Raw genomic sequence first — 16,922 nt, forward strand, 5'->3', positions numbered from 1 at the left:
ATGTATCCAAGTAGTCAACGTCTAATCAAACACACTTACACACTAATATAAGTTAATCATATTTCACGAGGTTGACTCTGAAAAAGAAAAAAAAAGACTTGAACACAAAATATGAAAAAGTTAAGGTGACAGGAGGTCACCTTATCTTATCTTAATCCCTACAGAGTTAGGAGCCATATGGACATATGGTTATCAACCAATAAGTTTCGAGATAATATTGTAAATACACATCTCATAATCAATGGAGTTTAATTTTGAGGAAACCTTCTCCGTAAAATCTTTTCTATTCTATTGAAAACTTTTTGCCATATCCCCTTCAGACTCCCCTAACTTTTCATCCCTCTAGTTTTTTCCTCATATGAATGTTTAATAATCTATCTAAAATTTGGGTACACATAAACATTATGTTAATATACATAACTCAATAATTGAATTTATTAAATCTATATTTTATAACAATTATGAGTGAAATAATTTTGATGAAAGCTTCTAGATCCCATCCCATCAATAAAACTTATTTTATTTACCAAAATAAAAAATAATGCAGCACATGGAGATATATAATTTTTAATTAGCCTAGAAAATATAATTGAATGGAAGGTGATGTGATTATTCTCTATATGGTGCAGCTCATGACAACACCCTGACACACATCCTCTTTGGCTCTGTGTCTATCTTTGAGGTCCCAACCCCATGAGTTCTTGATCCAAGTTCATTCCTTTTCATTGTTTCACTCTCCAAAATTCTCATCCCCGAATCTGGGTATCTCCAAATTCGTCGCAATTTTCAGTGACCGAGTCTTCAGTCAAATCCTCTGATTGATGGGCCATAACCTTGGTGTTCTTCATCTTCCATGGCAATCTCAAACTCCTTCTCTGCTTTCCTTCTTCTCAACTTGATCCTTCACAGACCTCCCATTAACGCCCTCGATCTTCTCCTCATCTTTCTCCATACCCTCTTATAGCCAATACCCTTTTTCAAAAATTTGCAACTTTTTTTGTATTTTTTTTAAAAATTTGTGGGGAAAAGATTCAATTTTGGCTTTGAATCCAGATACCCTTTTGAATTTTGATGGCGTCGGTGTTTGTGTACCATGTGGTGGGTGATCTGACGGTGGGGAAGCCGGAGCTGGTGGAGTTTCATGAGACTGAGACGGTGGAGAGTGCGATAAGGGCAATAGGGGAATCCCCTGAGGGAAGCATACCTGTATGGAAGAAGCGATCTCATGTGGTGGGGAGTGGTGTGGTTGAGAACAGTGATATGAGGCAGCAGAGATTTGTTGGGATTCTTAGTTCCTTTGACATAGTTGGATTTTTGGCTAAGAGTCAGTGTTTGGAGGATCAGGACAAGGCTTTGAAGACACCAGTTTCTGAGGTTGTTGTTCCAAATAATTCTCTGCTCAGGCTAGTTGACCCTGCAACAAGGTTAGCATCTTTACACTTGTTTTTGTGAGAATAGAATGTGATTCTATCAATAATTGCACCTTTTTTTCTTTCTTAAAGTGAATATGTGCTGAGTTTTAGTGAATATAGCTGTGCTTTAATTGGTGTGTGCTATTAGAATGTTCATGGGTTTGTTTTAGTAGCAGTTCAATGCATCAGCAGCAGCAAAGTTCATTGTTAAATGTATGCTCTGGCCTTATTGACAATAAGAATGCCATGTTGCTCCCTGCAGGAAAATGATTCCTATTACAGAATCTCTACCTCCTCCCTAAAAATGAGGGAATTTGACATTCCCTAGTAAATTATTTGATATCTTTAACTTCCATACCAAACATCAAGATCTTAGTGCATGTTTGGATACATGGTAGATTTTCACGTTGGAAGGAGAATTGATTATGGGAGAAGCTACTCGTAGTAGTTTTTGTAGGTGGAGAATTGATTTTGGAAGATCTGAACGTGAATCCAAACATGCACATAGGTTCCTTTGTGTTTATACTTTGGTATGAAATACTCATTTATCCAAGACATTCACAGATTTAAGATGCCTGTATACCATATATACCTAAGTTTGATCCTGTCATCCTGAGTTCTGTCCAGAATCTGTCCTTAAAGGCTTAAATACACTGTTCATGGTTTTCATATATTCTTAGCTGAAGGAACATAATTTACCATCTATTTGAATTTATGGAAATGAGATTTGTTGCTTCTAGGTTATTGAATGCACCCTGAGGAGGGGGCGCGTGATGTATGTTAATCACCGCCTTCTCCAGGTTTAAAGTGTAATATCAAAATAGGGTGCAGTTTAGTATCTTTGAACTCGGTCTTAGCATGTGGCCGGTGGCTATTTTACACCCTAATTTTTGCTCATTACTTTTAAACTTTTGTGTAGATATTGATTATTCATTATCTGTTTCAACAGAATTTGGGATTTATATGATCCTAACTATATGGTGGCCTAAAGCCTTGAAAGTTGAATCTGTGGCTTACTGTTCCTTTTTTAATAACAAAGGGGCATCATTTTTATCTAAGAATGTATGATGCATTATTGTATTTATTTATCACATGCTGGGCAAAGCTAAAATGAGATGACTAAAACTTAAGATGTGTATCTAGTACCTTATTGTAAAAAAGCAAGTGAAAAAGAAAATGGTTTATGGGTGGTTGTCAACATTATGAAACCTGATAACAAAGTACAAAGTATAATGAAGCTTGTTTTTAGAATAATCACTTAATTTTGAAAAACTAGCTCTAGTTTGATTAGTTTTTGAGGTAAAACTAGTTTGAAACAAATTCAGTAAAAAGTTTGTTTTAAGCTATCCAGGTTACACCTGAATAAAAACTTTCCTTGTTTCCGTCCTCTTTTTCCTGTTCTTTATCAGAAATTCTAGGAGAGATTTTTTTTAATAAAACATCATTTGCTATCAAACAAATTCAAAACAATATAGGCTAACAGTATATATTTCAATGCTAGTTTAAATTTATATTTTTCATCAATAGTTATATTTTCAACAGTCCTGAACCAGTTTTCTGATTTACCTTTTCTAATTTACCAAACACGCCCTTGATATCTTATTTATTTTCTCTTATTAAGATTGATAGATGCACTGGACATGATGAAGCAAGGTGTGAAACGTCTGCTTATTCCAAAGAGCGTAGTATGGAAGGGCATGAGTAGGCGGTTCTCAATGATCTACTACGGCAAGTGGCTCAAGAATCCCGAAACTCCTACCAGCAGCAGCAACAATCTACCTTCAAACGTGAATCGGACCTCCTCATCTTCCACCGCAGCTATCCGCGACAAGTTCTGTTGTCTCTCTAGAGAAGATGTACTTCGTTTCATCATCGGTTGTCTCGGAGCTTTAGCCCCACTTCCCCTCACTTCCATTGCTGCTCTTGGAGCCATCAACGCAAACTACAGGTACATTGAAGCTTCCACTCCCGCTATCGAAGCGACTCAAAAGCTTCCTCTAGATCCCAGCGCGGTTGCGGTCGTAGAGAACACGTCAGATGGCCAGTGCAAGATCATTGGTGAAATTTCTGCAATCAAGTTATGGAAATGCGATTACTTAGCCGCAGCGTGGGCTTTAGCGAATCTCTCGGCAGGACAGTTTGTTATGGGAGTTGAAGATAACGTTACCGGAAGCTCGCTGCCCGATTTCTGTGTGAATTCAACAGGTGGAGATAATAACGGTTCAGTTAATGGTAGTGTTTCAAGAAAACCGAGGAAATTCAGCAGCAGGAGTATCGGTTTCTTCAGTAACTCTGCAAGCCCTGGCTTTGGTTCTAGGAGCATGTATAGAGGTAGAAGTGCACCCTTGACATGTAAAATCACTAGTTCACTGGCTGCAGTTATGGCTCAGATGCTATCTCACCGCGCAACTCATGTGTGGGTCACTGAGGACGAGAGTGATGATGTTATAGTTGGTGTGGTGGGGTATGCTGATATTTTTGCTGCTGTGACCAAACCACCTACAACCTTCACTCCTGCAAATAGATCTACAGAGGGGTGTCCAAATGAAATTCAATGTTGATTTTTTTTGTTCTCATCTTTTTCAGTGTTGGTAGTTTGTCTTTTTGGTGCTTACTCATGTCATAATATAATACAGAGTGAAAAGTGGGTATTTTATGTTGAATTGGTAATAAAAAGGAATGAATGATGTTTACATATGCTTTGATGGGGTGTGTGGGGAGAGTATGAGAAAAGAAAAGAGAGAATATCATGTACTATTTGAATGAAGGGAAAAATGAGAAGAAGAATAAATTATTTATGTCAAATTATCTTTATTCTCTTAAACATTTCATTCTACTTTATAGGGACTCTTGTCCATCTAAATTTTCTCTAGTAGTTTTTCTTTTCATAATAGAAGAGGATAATTTTTTTTTGAGTTTTAAGTCATTTTTCTATTTCCTTCCTGATCCTGATCCTGATTTTTTTTCCGCAATAAACACCAAACAGTACAAATATTCCACACACACCTAATTTTTCTCTCTATTTGCTACTCTTTCTACACATTATATATGACATCTATTACTTCTTTCTCTTCTTTTTCTTTTTCACTCTCTGTGTCTCTACACTTATTAGGTGTTTAGCCAACGTTTCCCTTTGATGCCTTACAAATGAGATATTTTGTCTTATCTTTTCTTACGATATTTTTCCTTTCTATTTTCTCACCTGCAAAATTCAAGTAAAATATCAGCTTTTGTCTTTAGGAGATATAAGGTGTCACGCATTAGAGAGAAATTCGTCAAATCGTCCCGAAATACTTTTTGTTGCTATTATTTTGTAATGGAAGCATCTTTGGTAAAAAGAAAAAATAAAAATATAAAGATTGGTAGAAATAATGTCTTTTGGGTCCTGATGATGTCTTTTGATGACTACAAATTTGTTGGGGCTAATTGTGGGTGCTTGCATGATTGAGCAAAAATCATTTTGGGTTCCTCTCCAACACAATGTCATTTTCTACACAAGCAGCCATATCCCAATCATGATTTATTTTTGTTAAAGGATCAGAAAAGACAGTCAACCACCTAGTAACGTGATTGAGTTGTGAGCTAAAAAAAAACTGATCTAATCTTTGAAGGATCCAAGGTGTGGTCACGAGGGCAAGTTGGGTGGTATACGTCTGAGAATATTTGGATGCTTGACTTAATTAATGGAGCCAAGTGTAAAGCAATTAGCACAAAATACACATCTCACTCAATGCCTAATAAAAAAAGAGATTAATTTCTATGCACCGACGGTGTAAAAAGTTTTACACCATCATTCAATCACAACCTTCCATTTCCTATTTTTAGATATTCTTAAATTTAAAATTAATTGTAAGCTAACAAAATGGAGAGATGTGATTGAATGATGGTGTAAAACTTATTTACACTGTCGGTGCATGGAAATTAATCTCATAAAAAAAACACATCTCACTCAATAAAATGGTCCTACAAATTGTGGGAGGAATAAATATATTACTTCATCTTCTCCTTAATCGTGACTCTTCTTCACCATATGGTTTTATACTTTTATCAATCTCCTTCTCCTAGGGCTACAAGGAAGTATCTTGATAATCTTTAAGGGAATTCTCTTAAAACGAAATGTGGAGAAGACACACTACCTCACAAAATTCAATTCAATATGATGATCAAAGTTGGAGAGAAAACACAAAGCTCCACCCTTATATAGGGGAGGAAAGCCACAAAAACTAATAGCTTTAGCCCAAGCTAAAGTGGTCTAAACCTAATCTAACCACACTCTGCTCACAAACACTCATATGGTATATATTTGGACCACAAGTGTTAGTCACAATTCTAAATTTCTTTACAGGCCATAAATACAAGCCCAAAAGCTCAATAATAAGCCCAATTCCAAATCTAAGTGGCACATATACAAGCCCAACTCAAAATACAAGCAAAGAACAAAAACAAATAGCATAGTGAAAATAGAGAAAATATTAATACTAGCACTAAGAACTATCCTGAAAATCTTGTTTTAAACAATGATTCCAATAGCTCTTGAAACATTATTCATCTCATTTCCAAGCATGCATCATCTCCACCTGTTATTCCCGGAATCTGGATTGCGTCCCTTGTCGTGCTCAGTGGCGAAGATCAGTTGTAGTTTGACATGAGAGACTAGTCGTACTGGACTCAAGCGTAGGGGAAGTACATTAAGAAGATGCTCTGATGCTCAAGTCAGTGCATGAGCAAAAAAAGAATCCACAAGTCTTAGAAGAACTCAGAAATGCTAAGAACGAATAACATGTTATGTAAATGAACGATATAGCCTATATTTATAGGCTCGGTATGTATATTCAGTGTTTCTGCAAGTGTAAGAGAAATCCTTTAAGTGGATCTTTCAAGCACATGATTGACTTGGTGTTGTCGTACTTAAGTAGTTTATCTAGGTCTTTGTCAAGCCGCTCAGACACTTTGCTAGCTGAGCCGGGGTGCTTCATTTCGTTGGTCAACCCTGGTTGTTGGTCGACCATATGGTGTCTTCTTAAGAGTATAACCGTGTGAATCAGCCGCAACGTTGTCGGATGGTATGACTTTTAGAGCTCAATAGAACATGAGCCCCCTAGCTTGGCGTGTCATTTGTTGACATGTCAAGCTTCTGACTTTGTTAAGATCCCTTTGGGTTGCTTGAGATCCCTTTTAGCCATTTCTTGTTGATAGTCTAAGTTGTAGTAGTAATGTTTTTGCTCGTGCATAGGGTCGTTTGACAAATATAGTGTTTGAGGTTCACTCATGACTTACACGTTCCGATCGAGGGGTAACCATAGGACTGAAGTGTCACCTTCTTTCTCAACTGGTGTGTTTTTTTTTATCGAAATGTTTCATGTTGATAGGTCACATTTTTCAATTTAAGTCCATCCTTTTTTTATCGTGCATTTGTGACCACCCACTTGATGAACCATTTTGAGCCGCCCCTACTCTGCTGGCATCACCATTTGAAGAAAACCTTATTAATTCAAAATTTGGGGTAACATCTCTTTTTCATTGTTCTTCTACTTTTCGCTTCAAAGAACTTGACATTTAGTTCGCATTTTCTAACTTTTCCCTTGGTTGTGTACTCCCATCGGGGTCTCATCCTTCTTCACAGAAAGATTTTGATCAAACTCTTCCAGGTCTTTCCCTTTGTCAGGTATACCTCTTCTACTCCTTCTTTCCTTTTTGTTTTCCTTTGTGAACATGGAAACTTTTCATCCTTGACGATGGTACGAGCATGGAATCTGCAATCAATGTGGACTCTTTACCGAATGTTCTGATGGTACGAGCATAGAATTTTCAATTAGTTTCATTTCATTCTAGGGTAGCCATTGATAAGTGCCAATTTTACGTAGTTTTCCATTGTTATTAAGGCACTTGTCTATGTGATTTATGGAAATTATCTTGCAAATTGACTCTCTTTTGATTAGAATGTGTTTAAATGGAGATCCAATCTCAATTGTTGTTGTAGGGACATGAATCTAGTGAAGAGATGAAGATTTGGTGAAAAGATAAAGAGTTTTGGAAGGTTTGGGAAAAATCAGCTGAGCCCTTTAAAAACCAGCTGAGCCCTTTAAAAACCAGCTGAGCTCCTTTTATCCTGTCAGAAAAGGGCTGAGCGGCCAAGAAAGGGGCTGAGCGTCTTCAAGGCGGTTAAAGAAAACCCATCCCTAAAGTAACAGGGCGCTGAGCGGCCAGAAAAGGGGCTGAGCGGTCGTGCCAGATTTGCAATTTAAAAGGAAAATTTAAATCATAACAGAGGAGAACTTTTGGGACCAGAACTGAAACCCACAACTTTGGGAAATATAGAACTCGAAGGAGAGCATCAAGGGAGGTATAGGAGACTTGGGAGAAGGCTTTAGAGCCGATTTCATCGCCGGGGAACCGTCACGTATTCGGTTTTTCATCGTTCTTCTTCTCTTTTATGATTGTAAAGCTATCCATGGAAATGGATAGCTAATTTCTCATTTGTTGGGATTGGAACTAGTTGTTTTGATGCTCATGTAATCTATTTGATTTCCTTTCATGCAAATTTGATGTTTCTATGTTAAAGAATCAATGGTTTTCTCTTTTGCTTCATGCTATATCTTAGGTTGATCCCCTTGGGTATTTTGATTGATTCAAACTTGTGTAGGGAACTCACACGTTCTTGAGTCTGAACTAGAGTTAATCATATGTATCTTTGCCATGATTCAATGATTTTACCTTGTGCATTATGCTTGTTTTGGATTGATCACCTAGAACATGAATTTAGGTTTAATAGGATGGTGGGAACTAGCTATTTAAACCTGAAATAGGTAAAATCATCTAATGATTCTAAGGTCTAGGGATAGGGTTAGATCATTAGTCCATTCAAACATCCATGCTTAATGCTACTCACTATTGTTAATCGATCAAGGGATTGAGGGTTAATATAGCTGAGTTGATAATTTTCTACGCCGGGGGACTGGGTAGTAAGATAAGAAATGGTGGGAGGAATCAATTTCATAGAACTATATTTGTATGTGAATCAATAGAATACATAGAGGTCAGACAACGAAACTCTAATCTCAGCAAAACTATCTACCTTGGTGAATCCAACTCTTTTATCTTCTTTATTTATGTTTTTATGTTTTTAAACAAACACCCAATATATTTGTAAACCATCATTTAAGTCTGTTAGCTATTGAACGGCATAAGTATTACACCTCCCTGTGGATACGACAAAACCCTTTACTATACTACAATTGAGTCTTGAGAGATTCAACGTAGAGTGGTAAAAAATCTTTCAACAAAATGGCGCCGTTGCCGGGGAGGTGTGTCAATACTAATTGCATTGCAGTAGTTTTCATTCTTGAATGATTGTGAATATAGTGTACAGTTTTTGTTTTCTGTTTACTTTTCTTGTTGTTACTAATCTCTTGTGTTAGTTATCTAGCTCAAGAGGAGAATCAACAAGAAGCTTCTAAATCACCAACTTCTTTAAATGGATCAACCATCTCAGTCATTCTACCCCTCTGAAGAGGATAGGATTTCCAAGCTTGAGAATACCTTGGTGCAATTCATGCAATTGTCAATGATTAATCAAAGGAATACCGAGGCTTCGATCAAAAACTTGGAGGATCAAATTGGAAAGCTAGCTACCATGGTAGCTGAACATGGAAGAGATGTGGTTGAAGCACAAGGGGAAGTGGAAGAAAGTGAGGAAGAAGAGAAAAAATCAAAAAAAGAAGAAAATGATCCAACCCTTCACCACTTACCGATTTCTTCAAGCCCTCCAACGGTAAAACGTGAAGAGGATGAGGTAAGCTTTGAAGAATTTGATAGTATATCACATCACCAACACAATGATGAAATTCTTAATGTTGAGCATATAGACGTTGTATTTGGTGATAGGTTTGATGAGCTGACTGAATCCAATTCTTCAAAGAATTGTAAATTCGCATTCATTCATATGCATGTAAATAGCTTGGCATGTGAGTTGAGTGTAGGTGAATTGGTTTGGGTTGAGAAAATGAAGAGAAATAAAAAACTTTTGCTGGCTTGGAAAGCTTTTGATAGGAATTTAAATGAAATCCAAGTCAAACGGCCTAAGAAGCGGAAGGGGTTATATTATAACCCTTGTTTATGGTCACCTTGATTGTGTTTGCGTCAAGCTAATGACGTTAAACAAGCGCTTCCCGGGAGGCAACCCAGTTTTTTATTGTTTTTATTGTGCTTTTAGAACTAGGGTAGTGATTTTGTGAAGGTTTGATTAAATTTGTGCTTTAAGGTGCTTCACAAGTTTTGATAGATATATTGAGTGTGTTTAAAGGTTTTGGAAGCAATGAAAATGATGAATTTGGAATTTGAGGGATTGACTTGTGAAAATGCATGAAAACTTACTGAAATTTGGATCATGTGAAATTTCTTTTCAAAATCTGCAATTGAGAGTTGTAACAAGTCCAAATTTAGATTTAGCATGCATATGGATGGTTGGTGTGTATGGTTTGAGTGTTTTGCAAAATTCGGGGTTTGTGGTTGTGAGTTTCGGATGAAAAACTAGTCTCTCCTAGCCATTTTCTGCATAAATTGTGAAATCGTGCTTCCCATTACTTATGAACCATCTCATGTGTGAATTAGTGTTGTTTTTCAAGTTTAAGAATAGTTTTGTAGTGAACCCTTTGATGATGTGATGAAATTTCAAAATTGAAGGTCAATTTGCTCTTGTATGGTCTATGGAGTATGTCATGAGAAAATGTGCTTCAATTGTGTGTTATAAGGCTCTCCACAAGTTTTAAATGACATGGATGAGTGATTATGAGGCATAGAATGCAAGGAATTTGAGCAATGAAAAAGATAAGGTGTTGAGTTGTGAAATCATGAAATTTGACCATTAATGGAACCTAGAATGACTTTTGTGCTAAATGTGCTTCAATTGCTAATTTTTAGGTACGCACAAGTTTCTTAGGGTATTTATGTGTGCTTGGACTAAGCGGCATGTACTAGAAATGAATATATCAAATTATGGCCTATCAAGTTGTGAAAAAGCATGGAAACTTGTCTTTGGAAGACTTGGATTGTGAATCTTTGCTAAATTATGCTTGATTGTTAAATTTTAGGGCTTGGACAAGTTTTAAATGATATATGAATGTGAATAAATCAATTGGCATGATCGGGAAGTGTAGAACTCAAAATTGGACCGATCGAGTTGTGGGTTTTGAGTTTACTTGAGTTTTTACATTGCACAGGGCGCCCAGCGTCCATCTGATAGGGCTCAGCGGCCTCAAACTCTGATGTCGACCGCTCAGCGCTATGCAGAGGCCGCTCAGCGCCACCCCCTTATCAGCAATTCACTCTTTTATTCAAATGAGCATAACTTCTTCATTTCTTATTGGATTTAAACCAATGACCACTCTTTGGAAAGCTCTTGAAATCTATTTTCATATGGACTAGGGTTTGAGTTGTTTCAATGCTTTGATATTCTCATTTATCTCTTGTACTCTAACCTGTTATTTAGTGACTGTAAGGCAGATTAATAGGTGAATCATGCAATTTGGCCTGAGGACAGTCCAATTCCCATGGAGGGAGAAAGAGATCAAAGATTTAAGTAGAGAGCTTGGTTCAAAGCATTCACATCATGAGGGAGTCCTTTTTTCACCGTTTTTAGTTTCCTTTTAATCGTGTAGTTTATATATAGCACTCGTGTTCCGGTTTCCATGATTCCCTGACTGTTTCAATACTTGCATGACTATTGTAAGAATTGCTTGATTTATGCTACAAAAATGAATGATTCCATGATTGAAATTGTGCTTGCACTCATTGATTCCATGACTTGATATGATTGCATGATTCACTTGGAATTCTTGAAGCATAACATGAAAATTACTTGAAAATCAGGGTTATTTGAAACTTTTTAGCCTGTGAGGGAGTGTTCCTATACACTGTGAGTTGAGAGAGCATCACTTCTTTGCATGGTTGATTTTGTTTGAGTCTCTGATATCATTGGCTGCATGGAATTGATAGGAAAGGATCAAGGCATATTTTGTTATGTATATATAGCTACTTAGCTAAATAGCCTTCCTATTTCAATAGAAGTCCATTTGTTACCCCTTTGAGCCTGAATGTTGAATGTTTTGTGTATTGTTCTTCACTATAACCCTATCCCTAAAAGAAAAACAACGACTTTCCTAAGCTCGATAGGCTAAGAGAGCATTCACTAGTGTGAGTTGTATGCAAGTTGGGGGGAGAAGGCTCTTGAGCTGAATTTTTTGTGCAATTTCAGATTCAATGTATTTGTAAACATTTTCAAATGTGAGTATGCTTGAAAAGAAAAGAAAAGGGCAAAAATAGAAAGAAAAAAAATGCAACAAGAACAAAAAGAGAATAAAGAAGAGATTGATGAGAAAACAAAGGGTTGAGTTGAATTGAACATGGTGAATGGGAGTTGGTTTAAAGCAAGTTGAGGGGAGTGAATATCATGAATGTAAAGTGTGATTTCTCTCTTGCCTTGTTGAGTTTCTTTGCATATCCTGAAAAACAAAATTCTTTGAAGCCTAGCCTCATTACAACCCTGTAAAGACCTTAGTGATCCTTGATTTCACATGTAGTTTTGATGATTGAGGAGACAAGTAACAATCTTGACTTATGTGATTCAGTGATGTACATGAGCGAAACACATACCTTGCCTGATTTACATGCTATATCCTGACTCGATTGAGTGGTTCCCTGATCAAGAGTAATTGACTGCATGCCTATTGAGTTTCATGTTGCATAAGTAGTTGTATTAATGTCATGCATTCTCTTGTGGGCATCATGTTTCTGTTTTGGATCATTGATTCAATCTTTGTGAGATCTTGCAAATTGAGCTTTGAAAAAGTTTAAGTCATGCTTGTTTGATTTAAGTCATTACCTTTTGTTTGAGGACAAACAAAGTGCTAAGTTGGGAGGAGTTGATAAGTGCCAATTTTACGTAGTTTTCCATTGTTATTAAGGCACTTGTCTATGTGATTTATGGAAATTATCTTGCAAATTGACTCTATTTTGATTAGAATGTGTTTAAATGGAGATCCAATCTCAATTGTTGTTGTAGGGACATGAATCTAGTGAAGAGATGAAGATTTGGTGAAAAGATAAAGAGTTTTGGAAGGTTTGGGAAAAATCAGCTGAGCCCTTTAAAAACCAGCTGAGCCCTTTAAAAACCAGCTGAGCTCCTTTTATCCTGTCAGAAAAGGGCTGAGCGGCCAAGAAAGGGGCTGAGCGTCTTCAAGGCGGTTAAAGAAAACCCATCCCTAAAGTAACAGGGCGCTGAGCGACCAGAAAAGGGGCTGAGCGATCGTGCCAGATTTGCAATTTAAAAGGAAAATTTAAATCATAACAGAGGAGAACTTCTGGGACCAGAACTGAAACCCACAACTTTGGGAAAGATAGAACTCGAAGGAGAGCATCAAGGGAGGTATAGGAGACTTGGGAGAAGGCTTTAGAGCCGATTTCATCGCCGGGGAACCGTCACGTATTCGGTTTTTCATCGTTCTTCTTCTCTTTTATGATTGTAAAGCTATCCATGGAAATGGATAGCTAATTTCTCATTTGTTGGGATTGGAACTAGTTGTTTTGATGCTCATGTAATCTATTTGATTTCCTTTCATGCAAATTTGATGTTTCTATGTTAAAGAATCAATGGTTTTCTCTTTTGCTTCATGCTATATCTTAGGTTGATCCCCTTGGGTATTTTGATTGATTCAAACTTGTGTAGGGAACTCACACGTTCTTGAGTCTGAACTAGAGTTAATCATATGTATCTTTGCCATGATTCAATGATTTTACCTTGTGCATTATGCTTGTTTTGGATTGATCACCTAGAACATGAATTTAGGTTTAATAGGATGGTGGGAACTAGCTATTTAAACCTGAAATAGGTAAAATCATCTAATGATTCTAAGGTCTAGGGATAGGGTTAGATCATTAGTCCATTCAAACATCCATGCTTAATGCTACTCACTATTGTTAATCGATCAAGGGATTGAGGGTTAATATAGCTGAGTTGATAATTTTCTACGCCGGGGGACTGGGTAGTAAGATAAGAAATGGTGGGAGGAATCAATTTCATAGAACTATATTTGTATGTGAATCAATAGAATACATAGAGGTCAGACAACGAAACTCTAATCTCAGCAAAACTATCTACCTTGGTGAATCCAACTCTTTTATCTTCTTTATTTATGTTTTTATGTTTTTAAACAAACACCCAATATATTTGTAAACCATCATTTAAGTCTGTTAGCTATTGAACGGCATAAGTATTACACCTCCCTGTGGATACGACAAAACCCTTTACTATACTACAATTGAGTCTTGAGAGATTCAACGTAGAGTGGTAAAAAATCTTTCAACACCATCAATCCCATATATTTTCATCGAAGGACTCGATCTAAAATAGTCGGTTTTATCGGGTGAAAAACATCAAAACATTAGACCCGCCACCGAACGATTAGTGGCTACGGGTTGTTCGTGTTCGGTTTGCACGTGTCACGGTTTTGTCAGGTGGATTACTACGGTTTAATAATATAGAAAAAAAATCATAAAAAATAGAAGATGACACTATGAAGCTGGCTCCTCCTTGACGGTGCATGACAGTGATATAGAATGAAACTCTACTTAGATATATCTCATTCATCTGAATAAAATAACTCTTACATAAAACCTCACTAGCCTTCAGACTCATTCAGATTTATGATTGTTAAAGAGAGGAGAAATGTTTGAGGGAGGAGGCAAATCAGATAAAAAAGTTAGTAGTGGGGGGTAATGTGAAGTTGTAAACCATTTAGATGAGTTTGAGGGAAGAGATGTCAATCGGTCGGTTTTGGGCCAAAATAATCAGTTTTCTTGAGGTGAATGTCATGAAAGAACATAAGGGCGCGTTCCGTCGGACTAATTAAGGTAGCCTTTTTTTAATTTAAACCGATCCAATTTAATTGGTTCGGTTTGATTCGCCGGTTTCATTGGATCGAAATTGACACCCTGTTCAGTAGCCCGAAGGTGCTTTCTCTCCGTTCTACAATTTTAAATACTAAATTGCTATAAAATTCTATTATAACATTAAATCAATATCCAACAAATAGTTGAAATGGTACGGCATCCTTGGGCAAATGTGCGACTGAGAAAGCATATTTAAAACCCCTCTCCCGTCACCACACTAGACTACCATATAAAGCTTTAAAAAAAGGAGAAACAAAATCGGACATGATTTCAATGCCAAATTCAGAATATGCAAATAGAAAGTTGAAGAGATTAGATGCCCAATTACATTGGTAACCTCACTTTATTCTCTTCAATGAGAGAGAGTTTTAGAGTTTTTTGTCTAATAGAAAAAGGTGTTGGTTGTTAATTTACTCCTTCACCAAATCAAGTGGGAGTAAGTTAGCATTCCCCATATATATATATATATATTACCACTTTTGATGTAAAATGTTCCAGCAACAAAATTTGATTGTATGTTTCGTCCACCTCAGTAATAAAAGTGAACCGTTCCATTTATTCGGATAGAAAAACCAATATCTGTAGTCGAGTTGTGAGTTGATTTGATTTAATTGCTCACAATTCAATTGTCCTCTTTTACTCTCTATTGTTCGATTATTACTTGAAGCGAGCAGCTATTTGATTCTCAACACTAACATCAAATCAAGTATGCACTATTTGGACATAAATATGAGCAACTTTGCATGTACGTCAGAGATCACTTGGAATAAAGAAGAGGAGTAGGGTGTTTAAACTTAACACTTTACTCCAGCTCCACTACTAATTCAATGGTTTTCATGTTCATCAAGTACATAGAGCAAGCTAGCTAAGAATCAAGGGAGATAAACAAAGATAAATTTTCTGTACAGAAATTGAAGATATTCTCCATATGGTACAGATTAAGCCATTGCTTTATGATCGGACAAGTTCGACCAAATCACTCGGATGAGTGTTGTGAGATGGGAAACAATGATGATACAGTGACTCTTTATGCTCTCGGGTAGTTCCTTCATCGTCTGGATGCACCGATGGTAGCCTACACGTTAGCACTCCGAAGTTTAAGTTAGAAAGTGTAGAACTAGTGACGTGATAGAGAAAATGAGAGTTACTTTTGTTTATGGTTTGGTTCTCTTTAAATAGTGAAGGTTTAGGCCACAGGGTACGATGTTTAGTCCATTGGATGGTTCTGCGTTGATTGCGTGTGGGTGCAAGTGCAACTCCCTCTAGCGTTGTTTGCCGCTTGACAAAATGTGTTGACAAGATGGGTATAAGGGATGTTTCCATAGTCCTTGGGTGCTGTCGGGCGAGAGAGAGAGACTCCATATGTATAATTGTTGACATGTCATTCTAATGGCCAATTTGATGCTATGTGGGCCGAATTTCGATCCAAATCGAAATCGACCTCTGGAATAGCAGCTCGCTAACTCTAGCAAGTTTAGTTGTGTACTTTAGTGTGTATTTGTTCGGATATTACTTCCCTCCCTTTTTATAGGAGACTGACCTAGGATTTTCTATGCTAAGCGCTTACTTCTTGTGTCTTGGTGAAGTAGTAGTTCCTCCATCGCGGGCGGAACGTAAGGGTGTTGTCACATGGGCATTTATGGCGCGAGGATTGCCAAACAAGAATATAAACGATTGCGAAAATAAAGGTTTGATTGCATTGACAAAAAAAATGTTTAATTATAATGCACTATTAGCTATTCAGATCACTCATTAATACTCTCTTATTTCTCTTCTAATTAAATTTTGCGATTCTATCTCTATGATTTTGAACTAATTACTGACTTGAGCGTGGATTTTTTTATTGAAGGTACCTCTACCGTCATGCTCATCCATTGTACCACCTCAGCCGGTTACCACCACGCTCAACTACCATGCTAGATTTTTGGAAGATCATTTAAAAATCAATAAATACTGCTAGATGTGTCTAGTGACTGCAAAAGTGAAAATTCAAACGAATTTGTAATTGACTGTCGACTGATGAGAATGAGGGATTTATGCTCAAGCAGGACACATCAACGTTCTACTTTAATTCAAGTCTCTCTGACTGACTTCAAAATTGGTATTCGTTGGTGTAGTCACCTTCTTACTGAAAAAAACAAAGAAGTAACAGCCTCATTTGCAAGCAGGAACTTAGGATGCTTACATTATTGGAGCTGTCTCAAATTCGTACTTTGTGCTGTGCTAAGAATAATATGCAATAAGCCAATAGTTTATGAAATCATAAACACTATGAGTGGAATAATAATCGTTAGCTAGCTGCACCTCATTCTTTATTCTGTTTATTGAAAATTGCTGACCACAAAATAAAACATGCATGGTGGTGAAAACAAATACACATTTGCATGCACTAAGACTCACTCGTGTCAGCCCTCAGGAACCCATATTGCATGGAATCCAATTCTTAGAACGTACTCCACCAACCCATGTCTATGTCTAAAATCATTATTAATAGACAAATCTAAAACATAAAAACTGACATGTTCTTTTCTATATGCAAGGAGATTTCCACCAATAAGATACGAG

General features: G+C 36.9%; 1 protein-coding gene across 1 annotated transcript; it reads left to right on the forward strand.

Annotated features, from left to right (window-relative positions):
• The first annotated feature begins 606 nt into the window (after positions 1 to 606).
• LOC130728327 (CBS domain-containing protein CBSX6) lies at positions 607 to 4,217 on the forward strand. The gene is made up of 2 exons (XM_057579767.1): positions 607 to 1,424; positions 3,034 to 4,217. Exons 1-2 carry the CDS (start codon positions 1,072 to 1,074, stop codon positions 3,971 to 3,973), a joined length of 1,293 nt encoding a protein of 430 aa, XP_057435750.1. The 5' UTR covers positions 607 to 1,071; the 3' UTR covers positions 3,974 to 4,217.
• The last annotated feature ends 12,705 nt before the right edge of the window (positions 4,218 to 16,922 follow it).

This window comes from Lotus japonicus, chromosome 1 (assembly GCF_012489685.1).
Source record: "Lotus japonicus ecotype B-129 chromosome 1, LjGifu_v1.2".
In the NCBI taxonomy this organism is placed as follows: domain Eukaryota; kingdom Viridiplantae; phylum Streptophyta; class Magnoliopsida; order Fabales; family Fabaceae; genus Lotus; species Lotus japonicus.

Coding starts and splice junctions, on each gene's coding strand:
- LOC130728327 (XM_057579767.1), top strand. CDS start 1,072: ATGGCGTCGGTGTTTGTGTACCATGTGGTGGGTGATCTGACGGTGGGG. Junction 1,425..3,033: donor CTAGTTGACCCTGCAACAAG/GTTAGCATCTTT, acceptor TCTCTTATTAAG/ATTGATAGATGCACTGGACA.